General features: G+C 51.6%; 11 protein-coding genes across 11 annotated transcripts; 7 read left to right on the forward strand and 4 right to left on the reverse strand.

The window, feature by feature from the left end:
* Window positions 1-14: 14 nt before the first annotated feature.
* On the forward strand, window positions 15-1311 carry PHYSODRAFT_470490 (hypothetical protein; the record flags this gene model as incomplete). Its single annotated transcript, XM_009519119.1, has 7 exons — window positions 15-136; window positions 212-292; window positions 504-643; window positions 716-827; window positions 886-999; window positions 1069-1132; window positions 1192-1311. The coding sequence occupies 7 exons, from the start codon at window positions 15-17 to the stop codon at window positions 1309-1311; spliced, it is 753 nt and encodes a 250-aa protein (XP_009517414.1).
* Window positions 1312-1760: 449 nt separating this feature from the next.
* On the reverse strand, window positions 1761-2738 carry PHYSODRAFT_470836 (hypothetical protein; the record flags this gene model as incomplete). Its single annotated transcript, XM_009519120.1, has 1 exon — window positions 1761-2738. One exon carries the CDS (start codon window positions 2736-2738, stop codon window positions 1761-1763), a length of 978 nt encoding a protein of 325 aa, XP_009517415.1.
* A 2598-nt stretch (window positions 2739-5336) lies between these two features.
* Window positions 5337-6181, forward strand: PHYSODRAFT_553277 (hypothetical protein; the record flags this gene model as incomplete). Its single annotated transcript, XM_009519121.1, has 1 exon — window positions 5337-6181. One exon carries the CDS (start codon window positions 5337-5339, stop codon window positions 6024-6026), a length of 690 nt encoding a protein of 229 aa, XP_009517416.1. The 3' UTR covers window positions 6027-6181.
* Window positions 6182-6209: 28 nt separating this feature from the next.
* Window positions 6210-7572, reverse strand: PHYSODRAFT_473090 (hypothetical protein; the record flags this gene model as incomplete). The annotated part of the gene is made up of 2 exons (XM_009519122.1): window positions 6210-7279; window positions 7353-7572. 2 exons carry the CDS (start codon window positions 7570-7572, stop codon window positions 6210-6212), a joined length of 1290 nt encoding a protein of 429 aa, XP_009517417.1.
* Window positions 7573-8319: 747 nt separating this feature from the next.
* On the forward strand, window positions 8320-8960 carry PHYSODRAFT_553281 (hypothetical protein; the record flags this gene model as incomplete). Its single annotated transcript, XM_009519123.1, has 1 exon — window positions 8320-8960. One exon carries the CDS (start codon window positions 8320-8322, stop codon window positions 8869-8871), a length of 552 nt encoding a protein of 183 aa, XP_009517418.1. The 3' UTR covers window positions 8872-8960.
* Window positions 8961-8971: 11 nt separating this feature from the next.
* PHYSODRAFT_471667 (hypothetical protein) lies at window positions 8972-11424 on the reverse strand (the record flags this gene model as incomplete). The annotated part of the gene is made up of 5 exons (XM_009519124.1): window positions 8972-9668; window positions 9736-9914; window positions 9976-10268; window positions 10320-11170; window positions 11255-11424. 5 exons carry the CDS (start codon window positions 11422-11424, stop codon window positions 8972-8974), a joined length of 2190 nt encoding a protein of 729 aa, XP_009517419.1.
* A 1944-nt stretch (window positions 11425-13368) lies between these two features.
* On the forward strand, window positions 13369-15476 carry PHYSODRAFT_477471 (hypothetical protein; the record flags this gene model as incomplete). Its single annotated transcript, XM_009519125.1, has 4 exons — window positions 13369-13428; window positions 13489-13644; window positions 13837-15208; window positions 15277-15476. The coding sequence occupies 4 exons, from the start codon at window positions 13369-13371 to the stop codon at window positions 15474-15476; spliced, it is 1788 nt and encodes a 595-aa protein (XP_009517420.1).
* A 2591-nt stretch (window positions 15477-18067) lies between these two features.
* Window positions 18068-19462, forward strand: PHYSODRAFT_295031 (hypothetical protein; the record flags this gene model as incomplete). The annotated part of the gene is made up of 5 exons (XM_009519126.1): window positions 18068-18158; window positions 18340-18390; window positions 18463-18705; window positions 18790-18996; window positions 19080-19462. 5 exons carry the CDS (start codon window positions 18068-18070, stop codon window positions 19460-19462), a joined length of 975 nt encoding a protein of 324 aa, XP_009517421.1.
* Window positions 19463-19597: 135 nt separating this feature from the next.
* PHYSODRAFT_474069 (hypothetical protein) lies at window positions 19598-19987 on the forward strand (the record flags this gene model as incomplete). Its single annotated transcript, XM_009519127.1, has 1 exon — window positions 19598-19987. A coding segment is annotated over one exon (390 nt), but the record flags the coding sequence as incomplete, so codon positions are not given.
* Window positions 19988-20741: 754 nt separating this feature from the next.
* On the forward strand, window positions 20742-21550 carry PHYSODRAFT_472628 (hypothetical protein; the record flags this gene model as incomplete). Its single annotated transcript, XM_009519128.1, has 2 exons — window positions 20742-21003; window positions 21096-21550. The coding sequence occupies 2 exons, from the start codon at window positions 20742-20744 to the stop codon at window positions 21548-21550; spliced, it is 717 nt and encodes a 238-aa protein (XP_009517423.1).
* A 325-nt stretch (window positions 21551-21875) lies between these two features.
* PHYSODRAFT_415542 (hypothetical protein) lies at window positions 21876-22127 on the reverse strand (the record flags this gene model as incomplete). Its single annotated transcript, XM_009519129.1, has 1 exon — window positions 21876-22127. A coding segment is annotated over one exon (252 nt), but the record flags the coding sequence as incomplete, so codon positions are not given.
* Window positions 22128-27897: the final 5770 nt, after the last annotated feature.

Below are 27897 nucleotides of genomic sequence, written 5' to 3' on the forward strand. Positions count from 1 at the left end.
CAGATGGAAAAAAGATGCCGGCGGCGGATCTACTGCGCGACTACGAGCTGCTGCTAGTGCGCAAGCACCGCTTCGCGCTGGCGGACATCGTGGTCTGTATGCAGCGCGTCGTGCAAGACCTTCAGCAGCTGCAGCGGTCGCTCGCTGTCGCTTGGGCATCGAGTACAGATTCAGATAAGAACTCAGCGGATACTTTGGACCGCATTTCCAGCCGTCTGCAGCGTGCAGTGAGCCTCGTGCCTTCGTTCCTGGGGGAAACGGAGCTCAGAACACTCTTGTCGGCGTTGCAAGAGTTGTGTCGACTGTCGGAGAGTCTGGAGACGTGTGAGTCTATTGGCGTCAAGAAGATCCAACAGGCGGTGAAGTCGGCGGCGACAGACACGAAAGCTCTGGCTGATGCCGTGGAGCGAAACGCTGAAGTGTGTGCGCTGCTGACGAAGAAAAGAGACGTGAGGGATTAACTGGAACAGATTTTAGTTATGGGGTGCTGCTGTTTTAATGAGATTCTGGATCTGGATGCAGCATCTGGCCAAATTCCTGGACGAAGCGGGGCAAGTACTGCAGAACTCGCACTCGAGGCGAGTGGGGCAGTACGAGAAGGCCATTGAGCAGTTCACGGACGACTTCAAGTTAGCTCTGGAAGGTGAGGACTGGTGCTGTAGTGTTGTTTTTATTTATTTTGATGGCTTGCTAACAGACAAGAATCTTTCCGCAGATGAGCATTTGAAACGCGCTAGGCAGCTTCACTTTGATATCGAGACGATCGAGACGTCGATGTCGACAATGCTGCTACCACATTTTGAGATCTGTCGGACGATCACCACCGCGTAAGTAAGGACTTTATCTCGTGGGTGGAGAACTCGTTTCTGACGACAGTATCAACAGCAATGCGCAGGTGCAGCCGACTAGATCATTGTTTTCGAGAGCCGACTGCGACGACATCGATGCTTTTGTGCAGACAGCGGCAAAATTGAAGAGTGGTGGCATCACATTCCGCAGGTATAAACATTGAACTGCACACGAAAGGCCTCGATGTCATAACTGAAAGTCCCTCTACCCTTGGTGAAGTGTGCTCCAGCATGCTCAGGAGTTTTTGAAGCGGCTGACATTGTTTGAGCAAGCTGCAAAAAAGGTTGGTGGCAACATTTGTATGGATGTGGCTTCAGATCGCTGACATTTTTTCCCCTGCAGGATGCATTTTTGGTTTGTTCCAGCGCGTTGAAGCTGCAATTCCGCGAGTCGCTCGACCAGGAACTGTTCCTCGCGTACGTCAATGATTGGGGCACCAAGCGCAAGGCACTACAGGTTTGATTCATGCAAGCTCATTACTAAGAGTGGTCTAAGCACACACATCTCATAATCGCCTTCGCTGTTGTAGTTGACAGAAGTCAGTGAGGAATACAAAGGTGCAACGGGGCGTCTACAAGACCTGAAGACAGCTATCGCGCGAGCCCACAGTCTTGTTCAGACGAGGTACAGATGCAATCTCGCTTCTAACTTTACCATCATGTAGCTTGCTAACGGATTTTGCATGCCCAGCCAGGAGAAGATGTCTTTGGATGACCCAGCGCGAGAGTCCCTGGCCCAAGAGGTACGCATTATCTGCCATTTCAATCCGTGAACGAACGTTATTGAGCTTACAAATGCTTGTTTATGCAGGTGGCTCGCATTTTCCACGACGAAGGAGGGGTGATAACCCATGTTGATCTACTCGAGCGCGCCTGAAAGCTCGAAATTCGACTACTGACTGCAGATATTGGTTAAATACGACTTCGTTGTTCTTCTGCGGATGCCAGCGCTCTGCAATCCGCCAGAGGACCTTTGTCGGCGTTAGTGTCTTCCATCAACGTTGCGATGGCAAGGGCCACACAGTCGCTGGTGGCCTGGAATTGTGAGAGCCACCGATTGCTGTAACTCAAACACAACTTGGCTAGCCGCTGGGTATTCGCAGAAGATACGCTGGCCGCTTCAAACTCGCGCATGTGCAACTGCTCGACAGCTAAGTTGTTATAGCACACAGCTGCGAGACAGAGCTTCTGCGCCGACCCACCGCCAACGCCTCCCTCCGCTGTCTCCTCCAGTTTGTTATCTTCAATCATTTCGAGTATGCTGGCCATGTACTTCATGGCCTCCGCGTGCTTGATCTGGAACGACAGCAGATTCGCGATGTGAAGTCGACACTTTGCGAGGTGGGACCAGCTACTTTGCCTGCTGTGGATCTCGTGCGCTTTGAGGATGTACTGGAGACCCGCGTGAGGCTTGCGACGCTTGTAGTAGTAGTGCGCGTAGGTGTCGTACAGATATGCGAGCAGCTCCATTCTCATCGTGCTGTCGACCAAGATGGAGTTGTCGATGAGATGCTCTGCCTGCTTCATCAGCTGCAGACCAGCGGGGAACTTCTTGTAGTCAATGCAGCGGCTTGCGAAGGCGTTGCAAGTCACCACAAGCTGCTTCCACAGCTTCGTCTCGAGTTCATCGACGCCTCGAGCACGCACCAAAGCCACCAAGAGCGACTCGAGAGTCGTAATACACTGCGCAAACTTCTTTTTGGTCTCGAGTTGCCGAACCTCCTCACACAGTCGATGATCACACACAGATACAACAGCGGAGTTTGTTCCCGAATGACCTGAGGCTGCGTGCTGAGGTCGGAGCTGAGAAAACCCCTCGGCCAACGCACACCAAACTGCCTTCACTGCTCCCGTACCGGCGAACCAAATCGGTCGTGGGACTTTCGGCATATTGATTATCACCTTGCCGTCGTCACGGAGTTGGGATGGCTCCCACGAGTAGTGGACAGCAGCAGGGGAAGCTGAAGCGCGGTGCTGGGGCTTCTTGAAAGCAGCTCGTCGGTCGATGGCTGGCAAGGAAATTGACTTGGAAAGAGACTGCTGTCGTCCGTTTCGCTTGCCTATACTTCGTAAGTGTTGTTGCTTCTCACCAACTCCCTTTGATCCAGCGGAACCTTCACGCACGTTCTGATTGCCATACTGCTGCTTTCCAGGGCTCCCGCCTCTAGCCTTTTCGAGCGCTTTCGCTTTGATCGACGTTGCGTAAATGGTGAGAATCTGACGCGCCAGTTCATTTTCCCACTCGTTATCGTTGTCCGGAGCCTTTTCAGGACGTTGAAGTAGCTCCAGGTCGCAGCGAATATCGTCCGGAGACAAGGTCGAAGCTTTACCTGACTCGTCTTGCATTGGACTAGAACTTGTATCCCCCTCACCGGATTCACGCTCTGCAGATAACCCAGTTGTTTGACCCGGTCGATTGTTATCATCAGCGTCTGCGTGTTCTTCAGCACCTTTCCCTGTGGAGTTGACTTCTTCTGTATTTTTTTCTGCGCCCGCGTGGCGCAGTCGCAATTTTTCAACAAAGCTGGTTCTTCCTTCAAGTACGTTTTCGGCCCTCTTTACCTGCCCGAGTAGAACTTTGGATCTGTCAAGGATCGCTAGCGTTCTCAGATCCACTTTCTTGCGGATCGCGTTGAAGGCTGCGTCGACAGGGTCAACAAACTCCGAGTAGTCGTCATCCAAGCCGACCGACCCTGCGTTGGCTTTACTGCGTCGGTGATGTCGTCGCTTCCTCCCTTTAGTGGCCTTTTCTCTCAATGATCTCGCATCTTTAGTGCGGAGTGGCGAATGGGACAACGAGTGGGTTGGCTCCAGGGCGGAGCTGGAGTCTTGATTTTCTTCTTCACCCCTCTCGTCTTCGTTTTTGTTTTCGTTTTCACTAACAAGTCGAGTTGAAGACGCACTCCCACTTCTGCCGCCTTCGACTTCTCGTCGACTCAAAATTACTGGTTTCTTCTTGTCTAGCCCGTTAGTCTTGTTCTCTACACGCTTTGCGTTCTGAGTGTTGCTCTTGATGCCCCGATCCTTTGCTTCGTATGCCGTGCTGCGTACATGTGGGTAATCCAGACCACTTTCAGCAAGGGAGTGATTCACAAGGTTGTGTAGATTCTGTTCCAGACGAGCTGTGGACGACGAGGCTTTGTGATTCTTCTTAGTGGGAGACTGTGCTGGTGCTGAGGCAAGTACTCCAGAGCGCTGAATACTCTCTAAGACCTGCTGAATGATGACTTCTCGTTGTTGCTCAAGGAACGATTCGTGATCCTCTCGCATTTTCTACAGATAAATGTGACCTGTCAGCGCCAGAAAGACATGGGATGCATCCACAGAGCATACCTGAATGACTTTTGTCACTTCTTCCAGCGACAGATACGCCCTATCGGCACCATTGGTGCCTACTTCTTCGCTCATCGTCGTGTAGAGCGCTGGCTGCGTAGGAATTGATTCCTCGCGATATAAATACTTCTTGAAGAGAGGACTACACTTGTTCGTGCTCTATTTCGGATTGAGACGAGTAAAAGTTTGATAAACTGGTCGATTCTGCCTCTCACATTTTTCGTTTGAAAGAAGTGCAGGGTTGGCACGTTTATTAGATTGAGACCCACCCGCGCAAGTGCGCACCAAACTGCTGTCACCAAACAGGCAACTACTACGTCAAAGTCATCAAGATGAAGTTGTCCGACAGCACCTTGCAGTGCACGGACGATTCTGTCGGAGATCGAATGCCGCACTCCCATCTGCACTCCCATAAGATCCCTGCACAGTAGAACCCTTTCACGGTAATCTACACGTACACTTGCTTACTCCCTCGTTGACGATAATAACAGGTGCGCATGCTTACTCCCTTCATCATTACTTCAACAACGGGTCAGGACGATTGCGATCTTTGTAGCGTTATCACCAGTTCTTTTCATTGCTTGGCCCTTCAGTGATGAACGCCGATCGAGCCACGCGATGGTCAAGTGTGTATGTGACTCCAGTGAGGGAACGAAAGTCGCATCGTCGCGTAGTGTCTGCAGAGATCTGTAATGCAGCGCGAAAGAGCAAAGATGTGAGCAGTTGAAGCCCCCGTCTCATCAAGCTATCTCGACCGAGACAGACCTCAAACTCGTCGTTCGGTTATCAGCGCGAAAGTGAGCATAAACACTGTGGCGGGCAGCGTCACAATGACTCAGAGCCTTGAATCGACCTCGGGCATCTATCAAGTGTGAGCTACATGTACGCTTCAACTGTGCATTCTCACATGAGCACTTGGATGTGAACAGCGTCATACAGTGGTCTGCTTACAAGAACCTACCTGGTGCTCGTGGTTGAAACTACAACAGCGCGTACTTGAAGACCGGTCACGAAGCTCAAGACAGACGCAAACGCTAGCTGTCCAATACGGCAAGAACCAAGCACTGTTTCCAGCATGTTCATTATCCAATTTCCTGCCTTGACAACAAGCGCGTACGCGATACTAACCCAGTCATCGTTCTCTCTGAACCAACCATGGTCGCCGTCAACTCCATCGTGGCACTCACGGCCGTCGGACTTGTCTCCATTGCCAGTGCAAGCTCTTCGTGCGACACCAGTGCACTCAACACGACTGTGGGCTCTTACACGACCGACTCCATCATGTCCGTGAACGCCGTCGCCACGCTCAACAACCGCGGCATCTGCGACGTCGCTCGTGCCAACCGCATGTCCGACCCCACCATCCCGTTCGCTGCCGATACCGAGGTCATCATCCCGGCCGAAGTGTGCGAGCCCGACGACACCTCCTGCTTCACCGTCGTGGACACTGACACCACCAACTTCTGCCTCCTGGGTGGGCCGCACCTCTACTACACGCAGCGCAACGACACGTACCGCACCATCGCGCTCGAGCGCTTCAACATCACACTGGAGAGTGTGCTGACAGCGCTCGGCGTGGACGAGTCTCAAGCCGACGTGGAGCTCGACGCGGGCCTCTTCATCAAGATTCCGTCCTGCTACCCAAGCCAGTGCACTCTGCAGCCGTACAAGTTTACTTACGGCACGTACAAGGACCTTGCGGAGGAATTCGGCGCATCCGTGGGTCAGATCATCGCCTACAACCCGACGTACAGTCACAGCGTCGCGGACACTGGCGATGGCCCGGTGCTCACGATTCCCATGGACTGCAAGGCGCTATCGGACAACATCACCTCCATGACTTAGTTCGGGGACCGCAACTTTGGCCGCCACCTAATGCTTGCTTTAGTGAGATATAGCGGGTCGAATGTTCTTGTGTAAGTGGGAGAAGTCAGCGCGGATGAGTATCGATGCAGTGAAGTGTAGGTTACATTGTCATTTGCAATGAAGAGACTGAAACTTCATGTAGCAGCCTTGAGCACGCCCAGCTCAAGTACGTGGTGCACTTTCATCACGAGACGTGGCAGTCTTCTTTAGAGCGCTCACCAGTCTGTTCGCCTCGATATCGCCCAGCAACATCCGTCGCAAAAGGTGGCTGCTCTTCAAAGTGTTTGAGATCACCACAGACACAGTAGCAGCTACACAACCAGCTTCCAACAGGCCTCGCACACTGCTGGCACCCGGTCGCAGGAACGGAATCCTCCGAGTCGCGACGTTTCCCGCGCTCACAAGCGCGTACGATGTGAGGATGAGTCCGATCGATCGCCGGCGACCCGGGGACTCCGCCAGTATCGCGAGAGATGGAATGGCGCCGCTCATGAAGAACTGTAGCTTGCGAAGAGCCTGCGAGCGATCGCCGAGCTTGCCTAACATACAGCACAGCACCCACCCCAAGTAAACATACCCGATGCCGTACGCTGAAGAGCGCGTCAATTTCGTCGCAAAGCCTTTCAGCTGGACGCTCGCGGGCTTAGAGCGCACGCGTGAGTGTCTTTGAGCGAGCAACCACGTCGTCAAGTGCACGGGGACGTACACTCGCAGCGATGTCGTCACTACACGGAGGAGAAAGTCGCTAGTCGCAAACTGGCAACAGCTTAGCCCCTTGTGGCGAATGGGGCATGGATTCGGATTGAGCCCCTGGCGGTATTTTTCTTGGAGCTCCTGGGCGACGTCCTGCTTCAACACGACGCTTTTGAGGATCGTCCTCATGTGCGAACGTTCGTAGCTCTCTGGGTAGAAGAAGCCCGACGAAAAGATCCAACCTCCCGCCGCCATGAACACGAGCAACTCGAGCGGCTTCAGGAAGGACAAGTCCGAATTTTTTGCCATGAAATCGCCGAAGAGTTTGCTCGCAGCGTTGGTCGACAACAGCGACAGAAGCGCCGGACGATCTTCGGGGGTGATACAGAGCGTGCTTATCGCCGCCGCCAACGCCGAAGCTGGAATTAGGCTAGGTAGGAATAGTGCATCTGAAGACGGCTTTGACGCCGCTTCATTGGTGTCGCCGACTCGGCCCTTGGCTTGGAGCGAAGCTGACCGCTGGTAGTAGCGAAAGATAGCTGCAAGAGAGGCAACACGCAGGGAAGCGTTAGACAGATCTAATTCACAGTCCTGGACAGAGCGGGCACCCACCGATAAAGACAGCGAACGCGAGGCCGGTGCGTGGCGGCGCCCCTAGTCTGAACTTTGATGGATCGCCGCGCTGCAGCTGCGCAAAAATCGCCTTCCGGTTGCCTGTCACGTTGGCGAACGCGATGGCTCCCGCCAGGGCAGCGGAGGCGCCTCGAACCGCGTGCGGGACTGGCGAGGAGGATGCCAGCAGGAACTGGAGATGCTGCGTCGAGTCAAACATAGCGCTTGGGCGGTTTCGCCCCTATGGGAGGATTTCTGCAAATGACTTGCTGCAGCTCCGAAGTTCCATGCGCGCGAATGCAGGGCGCGTTGTTGACGTCCGCGGGGACGTGAACATCAAATCCTCCGTGCTGGCAGCCGTGTTTGCTCTTCCGGCGGTGTCGCGTTAAAGGGACTTGCGGTGCTGCATGGGCTCTGAGTCATCTCCGTAAAAGAGGGGAGAACTGGTTGGGTCTGCTGCAACGTGGACGTTCGACCAAACATAGTCCACAACCGCAACGACGCGGACAACGGCATCTTGCGAGCTCGGCTGGCACAACGTTATCGCCTTGCGCCTTGCTGCTCGTTCCTTCGCCTGGCCCGAGCTTGCGGCACACGCAGCCGCAGAGTGGCATGCCGCAAAAACGGCACCACGCGTCCGCTGCAAACGCAAGCGGCGTTGGCGGGCCTTGCTCCAGTCGAAAAGCGTAGCCATGTCGGCAGTCTCAAAGCCACGCGAAACGGTCGCAGCGTAACGGTACTTTTTCTTCTAAATTAAAATACCCCGTTATATCGGACTGTAGCCTAAAGAAAACTTGTATGGCAAACTACCTCCTCGAATCGATACCTCTGTAAATCGACTGTATCCTCTTCTTGTTTTTCAAGTTTTTCACAGCAACTGACCCAAGGGCGCATTTTAATCTCCACCGCGCAAGGCTCAAGCCTCTCTCTCTCTTCCCCGACCTCCAACAGCCAGCCGCCAAAAGCCATGACATCCGCCTCGCTGGAGCAGCAGATCCAGGCCACGGAGCAGGAGCTCGCGGGCTTCGCGACCGGCAGCGTGACGAGCATCTCGCCGACGCTGGAGAAGGTGCTGCTCGAGATGCGCCAGACCGGCGTGCCCTGCTACGCCTGGGCGCACCTCAAGGTGCTGCTGCTGGCCAAGCTGCAGCTGGCGCTGGACGAGATGGACGCCAAGGACGCCGCCAGCAAGAGCCGCCGCGCCAGCGTCACGCAGCTGCTGCAGACCTTCGAGAGCCCGCCCTTCACCCTGCAGCGGCTCACGGAGATCATCCTCGAGCCGCACAAGAGCTACCGCAGCCTGCCCAAGCTGCTCAACGCGCTCGAGAAGCTGCTGGCCGTGAGCTCCACCATCCAAGTGGTGGACCCGCGCACGGCCCAGGCCATCGTTCAGCAGTTCCAGAGCCCCGCGCCGCTCGAGGTCGACAGTCCCATCGCGCATCCCGTGGCAGCGGCTGGAGCTGAGGGCGACGTGGCCACCCGAGCGCCATGGAGCGCCGAAGCGGAAGCCGCCGCCTAACATTTTGCGGCGGCAGAACACACATAACGACCACAAAGTGCCAACTACTACGTAGTACCGTACTCTCTTTTTATCTAAACACGGACTCGAAACTTTTCCCCTAGCTTTTGCTCTGGTAGCTGACGGCCAGCATGACCCAAACAGCGACAGTGTGCTCAGCGTACGGGAAGCAGCGCACTGCGACTGCAAATTGAGCGGAGCGAGCGTGGAGAGTCAAGATGTCGACGACGAGCGGGTTGGAGGTCATGGTGGCCAACGCGTCGTCTGCAGACTCCGTGGTGAACATGGAGGGCACGCCCTGGAACGTGTGTCCTTCCTGCACAAAGTTGGTGACGCTCTGCTGGAAGAAGTTGTTGTCCACTTCACTTACGCCGTACAGACGCTCGAGCTCGTACGAATTGAGCGCTGGTAGCAGGTAGAAGCTCAACTCGTCGCTCCATCGCGTCACGAGACCCTCAGCTCGTCGCCGGGAGGAGATGGCACGCTTGAATGCTACAGACCATTCTTGCTCGAGTGCGGGGGCCGATCCAAGATCTGGAGCTGCTAGGGATGTCGGAGGCTGACCGAATGGGAGATCTGCCATGAGATGCTCGTCCATTCGCTTCCAGCAGCTCTCGTCGTCAAAGTCGAAGGAGGACTCGGAGAGTTTCCATGCACGCGGCTGTAAGTTTGCGAAGAATTGGCGATGGTTGAACACGCAGTCGATTGCGCAGTATCCTCGGCGTCTTGGAGCGCGAGAGTCGTTGACCGCAAACTTCTCACCAGTCACAGACTCCCACAGAAGAACGTCCGCAGAACTACAACCAGCGAATTGATGGTTAGTAGGCTGCCAGCGAACTACATCGTAGCTTTGAAGTTAGTTACCTGCTTCCTCGTGTGAGCACCCACACATGGCCAACTTCCGCAGAGCGATTGCTCCCTCGGTCATCATAACTGCGTTGCGATCCGCGTGCAAATCCAGATGCACTTTTACTAGCTGAAACCGTGCCGATGCAGACGTAAGCGTCCAGACCGCAGCCCAGAAGCAGTGAGGTCAACAGGATCTATTGAATATGTCAACAGCACATAAGAACTCTGATCATCATGACGCATTAGCGAACTTACGGCGTGATCTTGAACATCGCCCTTCCGGAGTGATAGCACGGTGGCTATAGATCGCCAAGTTTCATCCATGGACCCTCCAACCAGTGCATTTGATTCGTACGGGAGCAGACCGACAAAACGCGCAGCTTCGCTTGGGCTTCTTACTGCAGTGGACACACGCAGGGGCACAAGAAATTTGCACACCATGCGATAGCGTCCTTCCTCGTCTTCAGCGAACATCTTGACAAGTCTTTGGCGAGATCCGATCTGTGCCAGCAGTTGGGAGTATTCGTCTTCCTTTCCCCCCGGTGATTCTGTGCCATTCGAGCGATGTGGGGGCAGCTGCTTTGCTTCCCGAGTTTCACTCCGGTATTCCTCCCACCACTGCTTGGCATACTTGTAGAAGGAGTGGTTGCTCGTATTACGCTGCAAGGCCTCCTTGTTTAGAAAGGCTCTAGCTTCGTGAGAAATACTAGCTGTGCGTTTGCAGTTCAGCAAGTCGGCGCGAATGGCTAAAGTCCCCACAGGCTCCTTCATCCTGCCAGCCAGCTGCACTGGGAAATGAACCAGCTGAAGCGTTGAACACAGTACTCGCCTCCAATCCAGACGGTGCACAGCGAGTAATTCGCATGAGAGCTCCCGCCACCGAGCAACACTGTCGGAATCTCTGCTTAACAGCCTCTTGGTCACCTTAACTACGTCAAGCTGTACAAGCTCCTCCACGAGACAAAGCGCTTCCCAAGGCGAAGTCACGTCGACAGCGTAGGTGGATCCACCTTTGGTCCGAGCTGCTCGAGCTCTCTTTTTCTCCACGCGGAAGCGGAAGTGCTCGTCAAAGGGCGGATCAACGCAGCATCGGACATCTCCGGAGCTTTGGCGCTGCTGTTGGAATGTAAAATTCACGCGGAAAAACGGCACGACACTTCCAACAGGACACCTGCATTCATCCAAGCCGGCGTCTTCTGCTTCATTGTCAAAGTTCCCATCGAGATCGACGAGCTGGTCGACGAATGCCTTCCCTCCAGACAATCGAAGGTAGAGGAACACGTCTCGTTCGTTCTCCAGGTCTTCCGCGTTGATTGGCTCTTCGGCTTCTTGGTGTTTGGTAGATTTGTCAGTATCCCGCGCACGAGAAGCCAACTCCATCGATCGAACCGTGGCCAATAGCTGCTGTATGACTTCACTCTCCAGTACGTCGTGGATCAACTGGTCTTCTCTAGAGCGTGCCGCATGATCGTCGGCCACCCGATCTTCCCCACTGTTGGGTTGGCCGTCATTATCCTCATTCCCATCGGTCGACGCTTTGGTTTTCAAGTGCACCAAGTCGCGGATCTGCTCGTAAATTCCTTGCTCGTGGAGCTTGGCGTCAATCGCGGCCCGTAAGGAGCGGATCTTCTCAGACGAATTCGCGATTGCTTTGCCGGTGGTGCTCTCGCTCACGGGCTCCGCTTCTGTTTTTGGTTCGGCCATATTCGTATCTGCTCCCGAGTCGCGCCGTTTGGGCACTGCGATCCATACCTCTTTATAAGGTCAAAAGTTTGAACGGACCTCGAAATATGGTATATATATATATTACTGTAAATTATTTGAGAGGATGTCTAGACTCTAGACTCTAGAGTCAGATATGGTGGGGACAGATTTATTATATGAGAGGATGTCTAGAACCAGATTTGGTGAGGACAGAGTGCAGACTTTAAGTTGCGTTGCGGGGAGCTGCTGTTGGTCATGGAGGAGCCAAGGCCCGTCCATCTGCCCACTCGGTATGCTCAGCTCTCCCAGCTTCCCCCTTCCACGCCTACCCAACCAGATCGAAGTCAGCAGATTGTTGCCAGTGATGCTGTGTTCTGGTGCGTTGCAACGTGAAACAGTGTTTGCCCGATGATGTTCAACGACGGCGTGAACTACTGCTCCAAGTACGAACGAAGTTGGGCGAGTACTACCTGGGCCTGATAGACATGGATACTAATAAGGAGGGGTCGTGTATGGTGTGAGCCCGAACGGTGGCGGCGCTAACGGATTCCTCCGCGTAGGCTAGCACAAAAAAATCACTGAGACTTTGCAGCTGCTGCTGTGATACATGGTGACAAGCTTATCCTCGTGCTGAGTGAACATATCGCTGATCAACTTGACTCGAATTGCTTGTTCAAGTTCAATGATTATTTGAAAACCCGCAGCTATGATTGCCGCTCTCGCGCGAGGTGCGCTGCGGTGGCTGCAAGTAGGGGAAAGTAAGTGGTGGTTTCAAAGGCAGTCGATGACATCGCGTCGCGGAGCACGAACACCGTTCAGTGCAAGCTTTCGGTCGTTAGAGACACCAACCTCGGCTGAAATGCATTCAGAAACATCGCCCTTGATGCGTTTTACTACTTAACTGAGCTAGCTGATTCTTCTTCACCTACACCAGAGAGCGATTCCTCCATAGCTGAAATCATACTGCTGTACACGAATGGTAGCCTAAAGTGTGATGGGAATAAGTGCTTGCAAAACAATATTAATTTGTCATCGGTACTACGCATTAGCAAACTTACTGTTTGCTTGCCTCCGAGGTGATTGTACCGTGGGTGCAAGCAAATAACAGCTTCAACGAGTGCATTCCATTAATTTACATACCGGTAATCTGCGTACCTTTAAAGTACAACAAAACAAACGTAGCTTCACTGAAGTCACCTCTGGCAACCGCAACCCGCAGAGGCACAATTATTGCAGTCGAGCTCAGTACCGCATGATTATTTGCGAATTCTACCGTGTAAGTGGATCAGTCGTTCGTTCTACCTCGTAGTAGGCCAAGCTCTTTTGTTCTCTTCTTAGTACTAAATGCATATCAAGCTGCAGGCCTATACAGCACCGAATCCAGAGGTTTATCGCTACTGTTGCTATGTAGCACTCCGCGGACAAACGGAAGAACCAACTCTATCGATTGAACTGTGCTGCACGACTTCACTCTCCAGTACGTCAAGAGTCATTTGATCTTCTCCTGAGCGTGCAGCTTATTCATCGCTCAACAGAGCTTTTGTTGCTGTTCGGCTGGCAACCAATACCCCCATTACCATTGGTCTTTTTACCTTTCAAGTGTACTAAATCGTGCATTTACTATTCACGCAACTTGGCATCGATCACCACTCGGAACAAGCGGGTCTTCTCAGAAAACGCGCATTTGCTTTGCCGTTGTGGCTTTTGTTCACAGCTCCCGATCTTCCGAGTATAGAACTTCCGACTTTTGGCGCTTCTCACTCGAGAGGTCACAACTAACACGTCACGATGGATCGGAAGCAAGTCGAAGAGATGCCTCGGATAGTGGAGCATCGATACGATTCCTCCTCGAACCTGGAGCGATCGGGAAACTCTACCAGCCTTCACCGTGGGCCTGATCGTCTTTGGATAATCGAAGAACGTCTGGACCAGATGCAAGCGGACATGCAGACCACCCACCGAATGCTGCGAGATTTGAGCGCGTTGGTGCACCGGCAACTCCAGGTTTGATAATATTCTAGACACTGCTATTGTATTACTCCTTATTTATGTATTCTTGTGTAGATCACGATTTCGCGAAACAAGAACCGGAATTTCAGTGAGAACTCGGCGCCGATGGGCTATCACATGTATGCTAAGGGCTCACCGCTCGGAACTATAGGCGGGCTTGAAGCCTTGAGGCTTGTGCCACCTGAGGTACCTGACATGGCGAATGATGCTGTCGAGAGTTTTACAAACATTCGACCTGAAAACTCAAGCTCAGCACCAGCGCAGCCGCCGCTCGAAAAGAAACTGAGCACTCGATTACCTGTGCCAGATCCGGTCGCACCCGTTCACATGCATCCTGAGAATGGGGCGATCGAGCCAAGCGAGGCAGCTGATACGCCTGGACCACTGCAGACGCCGATGCAGAAGCGCATAATGAAAATTGCGCAGTTGAGCAAGATGCACAAGTTGGAGCATACGCCGTCGTATGAAGATGACGCGGTATCTCGTCGATTCTCGGTCAGCTCCATGAACTTGACTCGCATGACGGGGACTATGAAGAAGCGAAAGAACAATATGTTCGCCGAGAAACCCAACGCGGACTCGAGCGTGTCTCCAGAGGAAATTCTATCCGCTCGCAATCCAGCCAGTGACATGGATCGCTATACCATTCGACACGATTCGCCGTATCGGAAGCTTTGGGACTCGCTCGTCCTGGTGATGATTTGCCTCGATATTGTATTCACGCCGCTATTTCTGGGCTTTGACTACAACTCCAAGTTTCTCGATTTCTACAACAACTTTGAGCCTGTGGTGTTCACGATCGACTTTTTCGTGCGGATGTTCTCGTCCTACGTGAATGAACACGGGGAGCTCATTTCTGGACCCCGACGAACAGCGATGAATTACCTGATGAGTGGCTGGGCAGTACCGGATTTTCTGAGTTGGTTTCCTTTTGAATACTTAGCGAGGTTTGATCATAGTGACGCGCTTGGCTTTATGAAAATTATTCGCTTGGCCAAAGTGAGTAACCTCGCGTACAGGCTCCACTCTGCCAAAAAGGCGGGATTCGTGCGATTTATTATGCTACTTGGATTGGTTCTCACTATTGCCCACCTACTGACGTGCTACTGGAGTGCGGTGGCAGTCGAATGGCGCACTCATCTGGAAGAAGGTGCTTTTGTGCCGAAGTCATTGTTTGAGGAGTACAGTCTGTGCTGGTCGCTCGTCATTGGATGTGTCAACGCAAGTCCCCCCGTAATGTACTCAGCGATCGAACTGATATCCGTCGCCTGCTTTATGCTAGTGGGCAACATTCTCCAAGCGAGCGTGTTCGGCGCTGTTGCTGCGCTAATTTCATCGCTTGATGAGAGAGAGGCTGCGTACAGCAAGAAAATCATCACGACATTGGAGCGTTGTCGTTTCCTCGGCATTCCCGAAGCTCTGACGAAGCGCATTGAAGGTTACTACGAAAATCTTTGGAGAGAAACGAAGAACATCAATACCGATGCAGACGCTTTCATCAATGAGCTGTCACCGGCGTTGATCTGCGAGGTGAAGTTCCAGCTTTATCGAGACATGCTCAAGCGGATTCCTTTTCTCTCCTCGAAGACGTTGGCGCCTGCTGTGATCGAGCTGTTGATTTTGCACTTGAGGACCGTCATATACATGCAAGACGACGTCTTGATTCGGAAAGGGGAGTTCGGGGACTGGATGGGTTTTATCGGGAACCAAGGAAGTGTTGGCGTGCTCGATCCTAACTCCACTGCGTGCAAAATCATGTGCATTCTTCGCAAAGGTAAGAACTTTTTTTTGTGATTGAGGTACTTTGGTGTCACTTGACTAACGAAAGATATCGACCAATAGGCGATTACTTCGGCGAGATGGCACTGCTGCAGCACACCAAGCGATCGGCGACGACGGTGGCGCTGACGTGGGTGCAGATCCATGTCCTCTGTCGCCAGGACTTGGACTACGTGAAAGAGATGTACCCAACACAGTCAGAGATACTGGAAACCGAGATCAGCAAGTACAAATACATGACATCAGGGCTTGAGCGCTGGTAGCAATGTCATTTTATCCTATGTTTGCTTTACGCTATGATTGCGTTGTGAAGAGAGTGCAAGACGCTGAAATTTTTTTGGGCGAAGCCCCATCATGGCGAGCTTGTCTGCAGCGTTTTCGGCCTCCCTGGCTTTACTTTTGTTGTATTGAAGGACTTGGGAATTCAGCTCTCTTTCTCTTTGCGACAGTGCAGTGGGCTAGGGCGGGTCGCTAAACAGAGGATGTGGGACCTGCGCTCGGCCGTGGTGTCCCTCTTGGGTATGACTTTAAGAACATCGGCGAATATGGGTGTAGCCATGCTAAACTACTTCACTGTGGGTGTTCTTATTTTAACCCTTTTGCGGCAAACCAAAATGACACGTTTGGATGCCTTCCCAGACGTTGCACCGGAGATCGTGCCAAAATGGCCCGTTTTGAGTTTGCTACCACCCTTCGACCATTGTCAGACAACTCTGTTCAATTATAGCCAATCCTGTCAACTTGAAGGCTGCGACTTTCGTAAATTACTAATCTAGACATTGACGGAAATGCCGTACTCACTTGTCAAGCAAAGTAGACTACGATGCATCCTCGGGCGGGTCCTATAGCCATGCGAGCAACAAACGCCGTATAGAAGAGTTTGTAGTTATTATAACTAGATATGAAGAGTATGAACCAGTAAGTAGTTCTTCAGACGTCTCAGTGCCTCGCTCCTCAAGAAGGTGCCCGCAGCGAGAACATTATGTTGCCAGCAATAGAGTCGAATTCCGTTCCTGTGTTTAGTGCCAGATCAAAGTCAAATCGCTCTCGAGACACTCATTCACTTGAGTGCTATAAGATCTGAGTAGTTGAGTAGTAACAGTGATGGGGACGACTGCACCTGGGTTGAAAACCTACCGTGGTGCCGGTCTCCGACACTGCGATGGCGCGTGTTTGCGTGAATACTGTAGTTCCAGGCAATAATACAGTGACTCTATTTGTACTCTGGCTGTATGACCAAGAACTAGTGTATTGAAATACACGTTACTCTGTTGATCGCTGTAGCCCCATACAATCACTGAACATACCAGACGTTGTGTAGCGTGGGGCTCAGGTTGAAAGCCTTGCCCTCATTGCACTTTGGTAGTTACTGCGGTTGCAGTCTCTTATCAGCTGACACAAGTTGCAGTTGCAGTTGCAACTGCAATACTTGCTTGAAGCCGTGGCTCGAAGAGCACCATGGCGCACAGGAGAGCTTCCTCCTCGCAGTAGCGAGAGCAGGAATGTCTAAACCTTGTAGTTATTCACTTTTCCTTTTGCTTCGTACTAAGCAATACAATCGGCAACAACAACTTACGGAAGTGCCAGCTTCCCCAACACTCTCTACCGTTTTCGTCTCGTGGACGTACTACACGTTGAAGTGAGTGCCAAAAGACGTAAACTTGGTAGAGCTTCGTAAATGTACGTGTTCGCCAGCGCAATATCTATCGTCGCAAAAAAATCGCGCCTTGGGCCTTCAACCGTACCACTAACGAGCTTCTGCACACCTAGATTGTATGTTTCAAGACTGATGTACCACCAACAACACAATATATCTCTAGTAACATCTAATACAGCCCAAGTGGTGGTAAAAGCGTCTTGATAACAATCCTTCCAACAACAGCTATATGTATACCAGCACATGACAACGTGAGGAATAGGAGCGAGCAAAATATAAGTATGTGCATTGATATGGGTTTAACTATACAATTCCAGTCTGAGCTTGTTTTTCTTTTGCTGCAGGATGCCAGACACCGTGTTGCACTTGCAGATCGGCTTCTAGGTTTTTGGCCATGCGAGATCTAGCTGGCTGAGCAGGAAGGACAATCCTAGTCAATGTGCAAAAAAATTAAAAGTAGTTCTAGGTTTGGAACTTGCGTTAAGTGCTAAGCCTACATGGGCACCATGCGCAATACCGCTATGCTATTGATTCTCAAATGCCGGGCTATCAGGAGCTCACGTACAGTATACTTGAGTACACAGGACGGTGTTGAGTCAGCACCGCTCGCTTCCTTGATGAAGGTGCAAAGCGTCGTGCTCTCGGCGCCCTACGCGGTCTTGGCTACTCGATGATGCTACCGCATAATGGTAGATGCAGCTTTCACTACTTGTCGATGTACGGGGGCCGAAGTGGACAGAGTGACGTCTGCTTTGCGCGAGCAGTTACACAGCAAACAGCGCGGCCCTGCCAAAGCAAACAGGGCAGATCTATCTTCCATAAATTACGTATAAAGCCAAACCGCGCTGTATAAGATGTGTTAGCAAATCATCCAGATAGGATAAATTTCAAATCTAAGCTGTATAAATACAGCATAGAAATTGTTATACTTGGAAATTGTATGCTCGGAACTCTTTGTGAGCCTGCCTCTATCACTGGCTATACAAAGACTAAGTCAAGTGAAATCAGTGTTTCTGTCCACTGTGCGCATAGATGCATGCGGGAAGGTACCATCGTCTATGTTCAAGTTTTTGGAGTTTTAATTACCAGGGTACTATACACAAATGCTACACCACCAATTAATTCTTGCAGGCTTCGTGCTGAGTGGCCAGCAGCTTTTTTGAGTCTCACTTTCGAAATCAGCGGCCAAGAGCTCAAATGGCCGGAGCCCGCGAGAAGCGACGCACGGCCCGCATCCTGCGTGGCGAGACAACGATGTGGAAGGCCATCTGGACGGAGCTAAAAGCGAGTGGGTGGACACACAAACTGCCCCCCGCTAGCTCGATCGAGACACGGTGGAAATTCATTCCCCCAGGCGGGAGCGCGGCTGGCACGGAGGGCAAGAACTACTTCTTGGGCGAGAACGCGGTTCTCGCCCACTAGGCCCGTGGTATGTAATCTATTTTGTCTATGTTTGATTCTGCTAACAGTCCATTCGAAGGAAGGCGCTCAAGCGCTGAGTGCAGCATGCGTTGCAAAAGGTATGCTGACAAGATTGTGTTATCATAGTGGACGGTTATCTAACTAATGGGTTGACGCTGGTGATGCTGCAGCTCCAGAAGAAGACTGCCAGGTTGATGGTGCATGTGTGCTAGTCCCGCAGGCGTCACCTCCCCGCGCAACAGCAGGTCAAGCGGCGACTCCGCTTCCGGACGCTGCGGGCGAAACGGCGACTCCGCCTCCGGATGCTGCAAGCGATGCGGCAAGCCCTGCTTTGACGACTCTTGCGTTGGCAGCAGCAAACCAAGGAACTCCAGCCCCACGCCAGCGAAGTGCACCAGCGAAACGTTCGCGGGGTAAGTTTGTGTATTGTATCTGGTATCAACGTTTGTGCTCATCATCCATTTCATGTGCTCATCATCCATTTCATGTGTCAATAGGTCGTGCTAGCTTGGATAGCGACGATGACGACGCAGAAGAAGCTGAGTATCACTTGGTGCCGCCGACGTCCAGAGTACTTCGACCAAGACGCTCCGCGGATGCTTCATATTCCGGCACTTCTCTGTTTGGATCATCGGACGAGGAACATGGCGCCGTGGACAACGCCGCAGACATCGATTACGATGCAGCAGCCGATCAGTCTGAGGGTAAGCTGATGCTGTATTTGATGTGTGTATTGTATTGCCAATACTTGCCCTGTATATGATGTGCTGTATTACCTGTGCTACAGTCTGCAGTATAATGTCAAGTGATTCAGAAGATGACCTGAACCAGGTCGAAGACGACGACGACCCAGACGACTTCGGCGGCCTTGATTACGGTGATGAGCCTATGGAAGACGATCTCGTTGATGAAGATGAATCGGATGTTGACGAGCGCGGCTGCGACGACCTAGCCGAGGAAGACGAAGTTGAAGATGAAGACCCCAACTACCTGGCGGCTATTTCCGAACGCCATTTTGCAGAGAAGTTTCTCGAGTCGCTGGGTGGAGCTGAGAAGGTGCTGGCTGGCGACGTTGTGGGCAAGGCCCTGGAGAATCTACGAGCACACGTCACATCAGGATGGTCCGAGCCGATCAACCCGGACGTGTATGAGCACCTCCAAGCCCCGTAAGAGCCCGTTGGTGACGAGAATAGCTACCCAGACTTGAGGAATGAACCGTTGGGCCCTACGCCAGAAGCAATGAAGTGCGGAGATTCACCACTTGCTCTTTTCTTCTTCTTCACGCCCGTGGCTCTATGACAGCATATTGCCGTTTGCTGTAACAACTACAAGCATGAACAGCTTGAATCGCGAGTGGAGGCGTACATTGAGCGACGCGAAAAGATGCAACGCCGCAGACCTGACGAAGAAACGCCAATTCGGACGAGGAGTGATGTGCGCATGAGTTTCATGGCCGTCAAGCCAGTCATGCCACACGAATTGTGCGTCTTCATCGGCCTACTGTTGGCGCGGGCCATCCAACCAAACCGTGAGAAGATCTCTAACCACTGGAAGCAGGCTGATGAAGGTGGTATTGCCCGAGGAGTCTTTACCAACTACATGAAACGCGATAGATTCATGGAGATTTCGCGCACTTCTCCAGCAATCTCGATCCACGGGCGAAGACTGACAGAGCGTGGAAAATCCGCAAAGTAGTTCACGTGCTGCAGCGGATATTCCGACGAGGCTACATCCCCCCCGCCCACTTAGCATTTGATGAAGCAATGCTTCCATCACGCTCGTCGTTCAACACCACCCGCGTCTACATGAAGGACAAGCCATGTAAGTGGGGCACAAAGCTTTTCATGCTTTGCTGCGCTCATTCAGCGTACTGCATCAGGTATGGACGTGCTTCTTTTGGTTTGACTAAGTTGGCTAGGTTGTATATTACATCTTATGAACATGCTATGCTGTATTCTATGCTGTATAACACAGGTTTGAAGTCTACGTGGGCAAGAAGCAACACATTTCCGACTCCAAGTCGATTGACAAGAAGTCGGGACCTGCTGCAGTTGTACGCAACCTGAAAGCCGCTTTCCCGAACGGCCAAGACAAAGGCTTCCGGCTCGTCGTGACCGATCGATTCTACACAAGTGTGGTCCTCGCTATCCAGCTCCTGCTGATGGGCTTCTATACGATAGGAACGATCATGACGAACCGCATCGGGTTCGCAGCAAGTATCAAAGAGAAGAAGAAAACTCGGCCGAAGGAGATTATGCGTGGCACGAACAAATACGTGCAATCGACGAAGGTCAAGGAGATGGCGGTAATCACCTGGTGGGACAGCAAGCCCGTCTTCTTCTTGTGCACGGGGAGTGATCTCTCCATGGATCCCGTAGTGCGCCGCGAGAAGACGGGGGAGCAGCACGAAGTGCTGCGCCCGAAGGCAGTGAAGGACTACCACAAGTACATGGGCGGAGTTGATGTCCATGATCAACTCCGCCTCCAGCGCTACTCCCTGCAACGTGCGGTTACCTTCCGGAAATACTACAAGTCTCTATTTCTAGGGCTGGTAGACCTCGCAATCGTCAACGGTTACACTGTTCACCGCGCGTACCATGCGAGCGAGGGCACACGACCACTGACGCACGTGCAGTACATTCGCAAGCTGCACCTGGAGCTGATTCACTTGAAGAGCGAGGACATTTACGAAGACAACAAGTTCGGAGCAGGTAAGTCTTCTTTTCCTGAGCTGTATATTATGCTTTTCATTACCCACGCTAACCTGTATATACATGATGGCTAGACTCGACTGCTTCTCCAGCGTCTACTGCGGCACCTGCAGCTTCTGCGAGCAGAGCGGAACGTACTTCAGGTACCCAGCACTTACCGACGCAGATTGACGAATGGAGAACGCACTCGGGGCAGTCGAAGCAAGTGCAGCGAAACTGCATGATCGGCTCTTTGATGCCTACGGATGGGAAGCTAGGCGGGACCACGACATATTACTGCAAGGCTTGCGTCGACTCCCAGCAAGTGTACCTGTGCATGAAGCCGAAGAAGACTATCGACGGTGTCCTGATGAGCTGCTGGGAGATCTGGCACACCATATACAAGAACGGCATCGCCATTCCTGACCACTTAGAGCCTGTTCGCGTTGTACTAGAGATGGAGATGGTGCTTGATCTCCACCTACAGCTCGTTCGCTATGTATCCATCTCCAGACAAATTTTAAGCCAATCACAGGACAGATATGGGATGGCTCTCCTCCCCACTTGAGAAAATGCCGACTCGCCTCACCAGTGCGGCCACGCGTGCGGCACATGCCGCTGCTCAAGGCTCTTCGGTTCCTGCGCCCCCCGCACGTCATGACGAAACGCCAGCGTCCTAGCCCCTCGTCTCGCTGACACCATCTGCCGGTGATGAAGGTCTGCTGCTAGAAGGCGCCGAGACTGCGTCCACATTTGTTCCGCTAGCTCAAGTATCAGTGGCGATGTCTGCTACGCCAGATCCTACTCCCGCTCCATCTCGCATGCTCGAGCGTCTGCAAGCCTCGGCCGCACCGCAAGCAGCACAGGCTCGTCTGAAAGGAGCTTCTAACGTCTACCTCGGTAGTGATCTCCATGACGTAGCTTCTAGCCATGCCCATTGCAGCTCCCACCTCGCGATATCCACCCGCTGAACCCAGGAAATACAGCGCCGCTGCCACCATCTTTTCGTAGGAATGCTTCTTGACCTTAGCTTGTGCAAAAGCGACCCCATGCTCTTGTAGAAAGCTAGCTATACGGAAGAAGGTGGATCTGGTACAGCGCAGATTGGTCTCGAACCAGCTTGAATAGGCTGATGATTGAAGCATCGACTCGAAGCGCAGAGTGGTAACGGTAAAACGGTTCTTCTTGCCAGCAGGAGGTCCTGGTTCGCAACTGTCTGCATACAAAGCCACAGCCTGTGCCACGGCGGAGCACGCAGCGAGGACAATTGCATCTTCGTCTCCCATGTTGTGCATGGCCCTGTAAATCTCTAGGTAGATCCGCCCCTCTCCACCTCAAAGAGCTGGAGACGAATTCACAGTCAGTGCCATCTCTAGTTGTCTTGTTGTGTGTTATCAACTTTTGACCAATCCGGTCACACTTTTGGTTTTCGTCTTCATCTCCAGCTACGTAGCGAACAGGCTCTTACAGAACAAGATCCGGCTGGGCAAGTCCCCAGCCAAGAAGCGCCGCCGTGCTTCGTCGGGCGACTCGAGTGAGTGAGAGAGTAGAAGCGTGAGCGAGGGGGGGGGGTGCGTGAGGCTGCGCACGTCCAGAAGTAGCTTTTGATTGCTCATTTGTGGCAGCGTGTGGGGGGGGGGGGTAAGCTGGTGTTCAATGATTGCTTGTTGAAACTTACTGTATTGATTTGTTTCATTTGAGTTTTGTATGCAGGTTAGAGGTACGCTTCATTTGATTGCATCCGTACATCATTTGGAGCTACTTGATTTCTGTATAGGCCCCTCTCGCATCGTCTGCGCTCATATTTTCAAAAAAAAGTATCAGCATAGATGCAGCTTTTAGAGTTTGAGCCTCGTGTTCTGTACTGAACATGCGGGAGGAATCGTGCCATCGTTGTGCAAGAGTAGTGCGAGTACATGCTTATACAGCTTAATGGCGCTGTATATACCGTAGGTAGCACATCCAATACAGCGTTGGAATAGCTTTACGTAGTGTCTGCGTCACCGCCTTGTTCTCCGCCTTCCCGCCGCAACCTCGAGTTTACAAACTTCTAGATACAATCATGATGTATATACAGCTTAGATCACCCTCAAAATCCTTCGGGTTGAAGGGGTTAACATCTAATGAGGGTAATTAATGAGGAACGGCATGAGAGCACCACCCGTTCCCCCGTGGCGAGGCTACCGATGATCGTACCATACTCATATCTATAGTCCAGCTTTATGGTAGAGTTTTCTTAGCAAGGGTCTGAAAGGTGACCTTTCAAAGGTCACACTGAAATTGATCCGTGTCACGAGATTCTGCCCCGGATTGAGCTATGCCGGCGGGTAGCCGCTAGGCACTCGCTTGTGCCAACAAGCGGAAGAATCGCTGTGGCAAGCCTCCTGATAGTTTCGAGGAGGTATGTGACGGTGATGATCACGATAAGCGGCTACAAACTGTATAGTAATGTTCCTCTTTCATATATTCCCCAGACCACAGTTGACTAATAACATGTACTGATGCAGGAATCGCATGTAGGCGTTGGTGTGTCTGGAGTACGCTCTGAACGAGAAGCGATTATGGCTAACGGAATATCTGGCAGCCGTATAGCATGCCAAATATCTCGAGATGAAACAAGCGATGGATGCAGCTTCGGCGAAACGCGCCCGCCGCGTGCTACGATCTTTGGACTTGGGTGCTCTAGCCACACATGTAGCAGCACGAGAAGGTGCACATCGCGAGCAAGTGGGGTCGCCCGTGAGCTGTACATCGAAAGAGAACGACATACGTCGGCTAGAGATAGCTCCTGGTGGTAAATCTATCGAAGATCATGGTGCATTGAATGGTAAGAAGGATGTCGTCAATCAAAAAGGTGCTGCGGGCATAGGCACCAGGTTGAGAGGTCAAGTAAATTGTGAAGGTCGGGAACTGGTATCACCAGTCACTCTTGCTCACGGCTTGAACTCCATGGATGGCGGCAGACGTGGAGAACTGCATTTTCGGACTGAACGCTCTGAATTGGATGGCCGAAACTTTGGAGTACCTTTGATTGGAGCTGATATGGTCGTGACTCCACCGAGGACGCCCCGGCTGCGACTTTCTTGTACAAAAAGCACTACCAGTATGTATGCGAGTGCACCGCAATTATCGCCATCGCCCGTGCTGCCAGTTGTGACAACCGTTCGAGGTATGCTATCATTTTATTTCTGTTCCGGAAGCAGTGTTTAGTCGCATGCCTGCTGCCAAAGACCGCTCAGCGCCGTCGTTTTGGTTACCTACGGGTGCGAATCAGCCCCACGAAGCTCCACGGAGCACGGTGGCGTTGAATGTAGCTCTGCGATTGTTACAAAGTATTGCAGAGATAATTTGTGGATCGGTAGCAGCTACGGAGTTCTTGCGCTCTTTTTGGATTGGATGAATTCTATTTCTTCCTCAAGCGATGATATACTAGTGACGTCGATGCAAGCATTAACGAAGCCCCGCACGGGATCTCTCGAATTCCGGAGTATTCGTGCATTGCTGTGCGATTCATATTCACTTCAACAGCTACGCAACATTAGCATCGACGTTGAGGGGTTTTCAATTGGTCTCCGGTCGTATTCATCTGGAAGGAATGATTTCGACATACTTTTGGATGAGGGCGCATTGGATGTAACGAAGTACTCGTGACAAAAGTTCGATAGACAAATGGTTGATGAAGCTGTTCGGTATATACTATTAATGGACAACGTTTCGTTTCTTTCGTGGGGGACAAAAATATTAGGCTTGACAGCGAGGTTCACGCAGTACCTGCAATCCAGCGGCGCAAAACAGTAAAAACTATGTACGATGCGTACATGACCAGCGACTGTCCTCAGGGCAAAGTACTCCGTCGGACATTCTATCGACTGGCTTCGATCCTGACTCATGCAACCAGCCAGCCTCGAACCGTTGTGAACTACGTGACTGGCTTTCTCGTAAATGCCATTTCGACCTTCTCAGGCGCATAGTTTCTGATTTACTTCCTGAAACAAGTCCGAAGACTTAATATCTTACGCGAGTGGCTTAAATATGGAGGTAGCGCAGCGTTCGAACGTGATAATTGGTTCCACGAAGGCACATGTCCCAGCCATTTGATTCGGTTCGCCTTAGAAACGACCGACAAGACGGTGAGTGATAATTTCACGGTGCCCAGCGAAACCAGGCGCTACGTTTCGTGTCGACCGTGTGACGCATTGGGCATCATATTCGATGACCGTTGATAGCAAATAGAATCCACGGAGCCTGACCCCACTACGTTAGATGTTCTTAACGATGCCTTCTAGAAAATGGAGCTCTACCTGGGTCACATAATGAGGGTGGCAGATATCAACAGCGCGCTCACCAGGAAACTGTGGACAAAATCAGAGAGAGGTGCATCGAGCAAAAATATTCTGATGATACGCTTGTCATCATTGATTATAAGATGAAGATGGAGCCTGTTTACTTTCGCGAAAAAACGGTTGACCACTATGGTAAAAGAGCATTATCATGGCATGGTGCACAGATTCACTATTGGACCTATGATGTTGCTAGTGGTGATTCACGGGGGACGACAGTCTATTTGGATCAAATTTCAAATGCAGACAACAAGCAGAATAAGGAAGCTGTTGCTGGGTTGATTGAAGGCGTCTTAGGATCTCTCCACAGAACGTTTGATTTTATCCAGTCAGACAATGCTGCATGCTATCAGAACTCATTCGTGACGCTATTGCTGCCCCTGCTTGGTGCTGCGCACGGCATTCAAGTACTTCGATTTTTGCACACGGAGACGCAAGACGGTAAGTGCATGCCTGACACCCACTTCGCTACTGCGCGTAAGGTGGAGAATTGGGCTCGTCAAGACCACAACTGCACAACACCGGCCGAAGTTATCACTGCATTGGACGCCGATGGGGGTAGCCCTAACTGTATAGCTGAGCTTGTGGAGTATGATAGAGAAAAGTTGGAGAGTTTAAGCCGATGTGTTGAGCCGATTGCACGATCCTTGAGCAAACTTTGCTCACGGTTGAACGACATCAGGTTTGATCCTGTAGCATTGGACTGCAGTGCTCAAGACTTGGATGTGAAATCCTGGCCGGCTTTGAAATTCAAGATATACGAGTACTCTGGTGTTGGTGACGGTACTCAGGTAACCGCCTTTCCAGTCACCGGAAGGTATGTTTTGACTGGTGATACGGAGATTTATCAAGATGTCAACGCAAAAGACCACGAAGACATTGGTGGACAGGCAGCAGACCTCGCCGATTTGAGACTTGAAGATGTGATTGGCGATGCGGCACCGTATTTCGCTGCTGATAGCGATTCAGACAGTGATAGCGGTAATGAAACTGAGCGCGATGATCTGGTTATGGGAGATAATGAGAGCTTCGTTGATAGCCCGATTAACGCTTTGCCAACCGCCCGAAGCCAAAGCCCTTCTGGACATGGTGCTGTTCATACCAAAGCAAAATATCTAATTTGATTGGCTAAAACTGCGAACAGTGGCTGATTTGAAATGCTTATTGGGGACGAAGTCCCCCCTATAATCATGAGACTCCGTTTTATGGAGTTTTTACGTCTCTTATATACACTCCGCTTTACTTTTTACATTAATTCTGCGAATGGGTTAGGGTCACAATTAAGAATCGCTCACACGGAGACCAAAAAATGAAAAAAATGCCTCGGTTAAACAACATTTGGATGATTATCGGAAGGTGGTATCGGCACGGATTTTTCTGAGTTGAACCGACGTCACTATCTCTAGATGTCATAAAACTAGAGGGTCGAAGTTATGAAACAGCAAATTCGACCGTTAGTATGGAGGACATCAGAAATAGACTTAAACGTGACATTTTACCCTTATTTGGACCCTCTAAGGACCCTTTATTAAGCCTATTTGCCTTTCAAACCTTATGCTGTCGTAAGAAGGGTCGCTCTGCGGCCGTTGGTAAGAAGTATGCGGCTCTTCGGGATCGCTTGACCAGCGCACAACAAAGAGTCCAAGCATCAACAAGCAGAGCCTCAAGGAAGCGCCAACGCTACGCCAAGTAGCAAGCAGCTTTGCATGCTGACGACCGGGTACTACCGAGCAGCAACTTCTCTAAATTACATTGAAGGCTATGCGCGGATGACGAGCTGGATGATGAGCTAGACGATGAGCTGGGGTGTACGAGCCGGAGTCCGTGTCGGTGCTTCTTGGTAGCAACAATGGCTCTTTTTTGGCCCGTTCGAGCTCGCCTGCTACTTCGCTTGGAAGAAATCAGACAGCTCCAAGTCCTTCCTGCACGCTAAAGGCGCCGACTATTTGCTCCTTTCCAGTCTGCGTTAATTCATTCATTGCGTTGCTTATGAAAAGATGTTCGACTAAGTAAATGCATTAGCCCACTCAATTACAGTTCTGTTGGGTCGATCTCGGGCGTCACAGCTACCCTACATGCATGTGTGATGGTACGGTATCGGGCTCAACTACATTATTTTGAGCTAGTTATCGTTCACTATATATGTTTCCTTATTGCGCTCAACGTGCATGAGGTTATCTACCTACGCGTGCAGACTAACAGCTTTGAACAGCCGTGCATGTCATAGTCGCGGCAGCAACATTGGCCATTGCGGCTGGGTGTAGGTGACATCTGGAGGAAGAATTTCAACATGGATCGCGAAAGGTTACTGGAATAATTCGCTCGTATTTTCACTCTGAAAATGAACACACCACGAAACTGAAACATCGAAAGTTAACCCCTTATTCACTTTTCGTTGTGCCAGTGTGCACATTCTGCTATTACACTTACCTAAGTAAGTAAAATACAAGTGTTCTGGCATTCGAACCACAGGTCAGGTGTATCAGTCTACCGTTTATAACAACGTATGAATGGTACTTCTGTTGTTTGCAAAATAGCCAGCAAATCGGGGAGCGTGAAAGGGGAAATAAAGCGC

Source organism: Phytophthora sojae, assembly GCF_000149755.1.
Source record: "Phytophthora sojae unplaced genomic scaffold PHYSOscaffold_1, whole genome shotgun sequence".
In the NCBI taxonomy this organism is placed as follows: domain Eukaryota; phylum Oomycota; class Peronosporomycetes; order Peronosporales; family Peronosporaceae; genus Phytophthora; species Phytophthora sojae.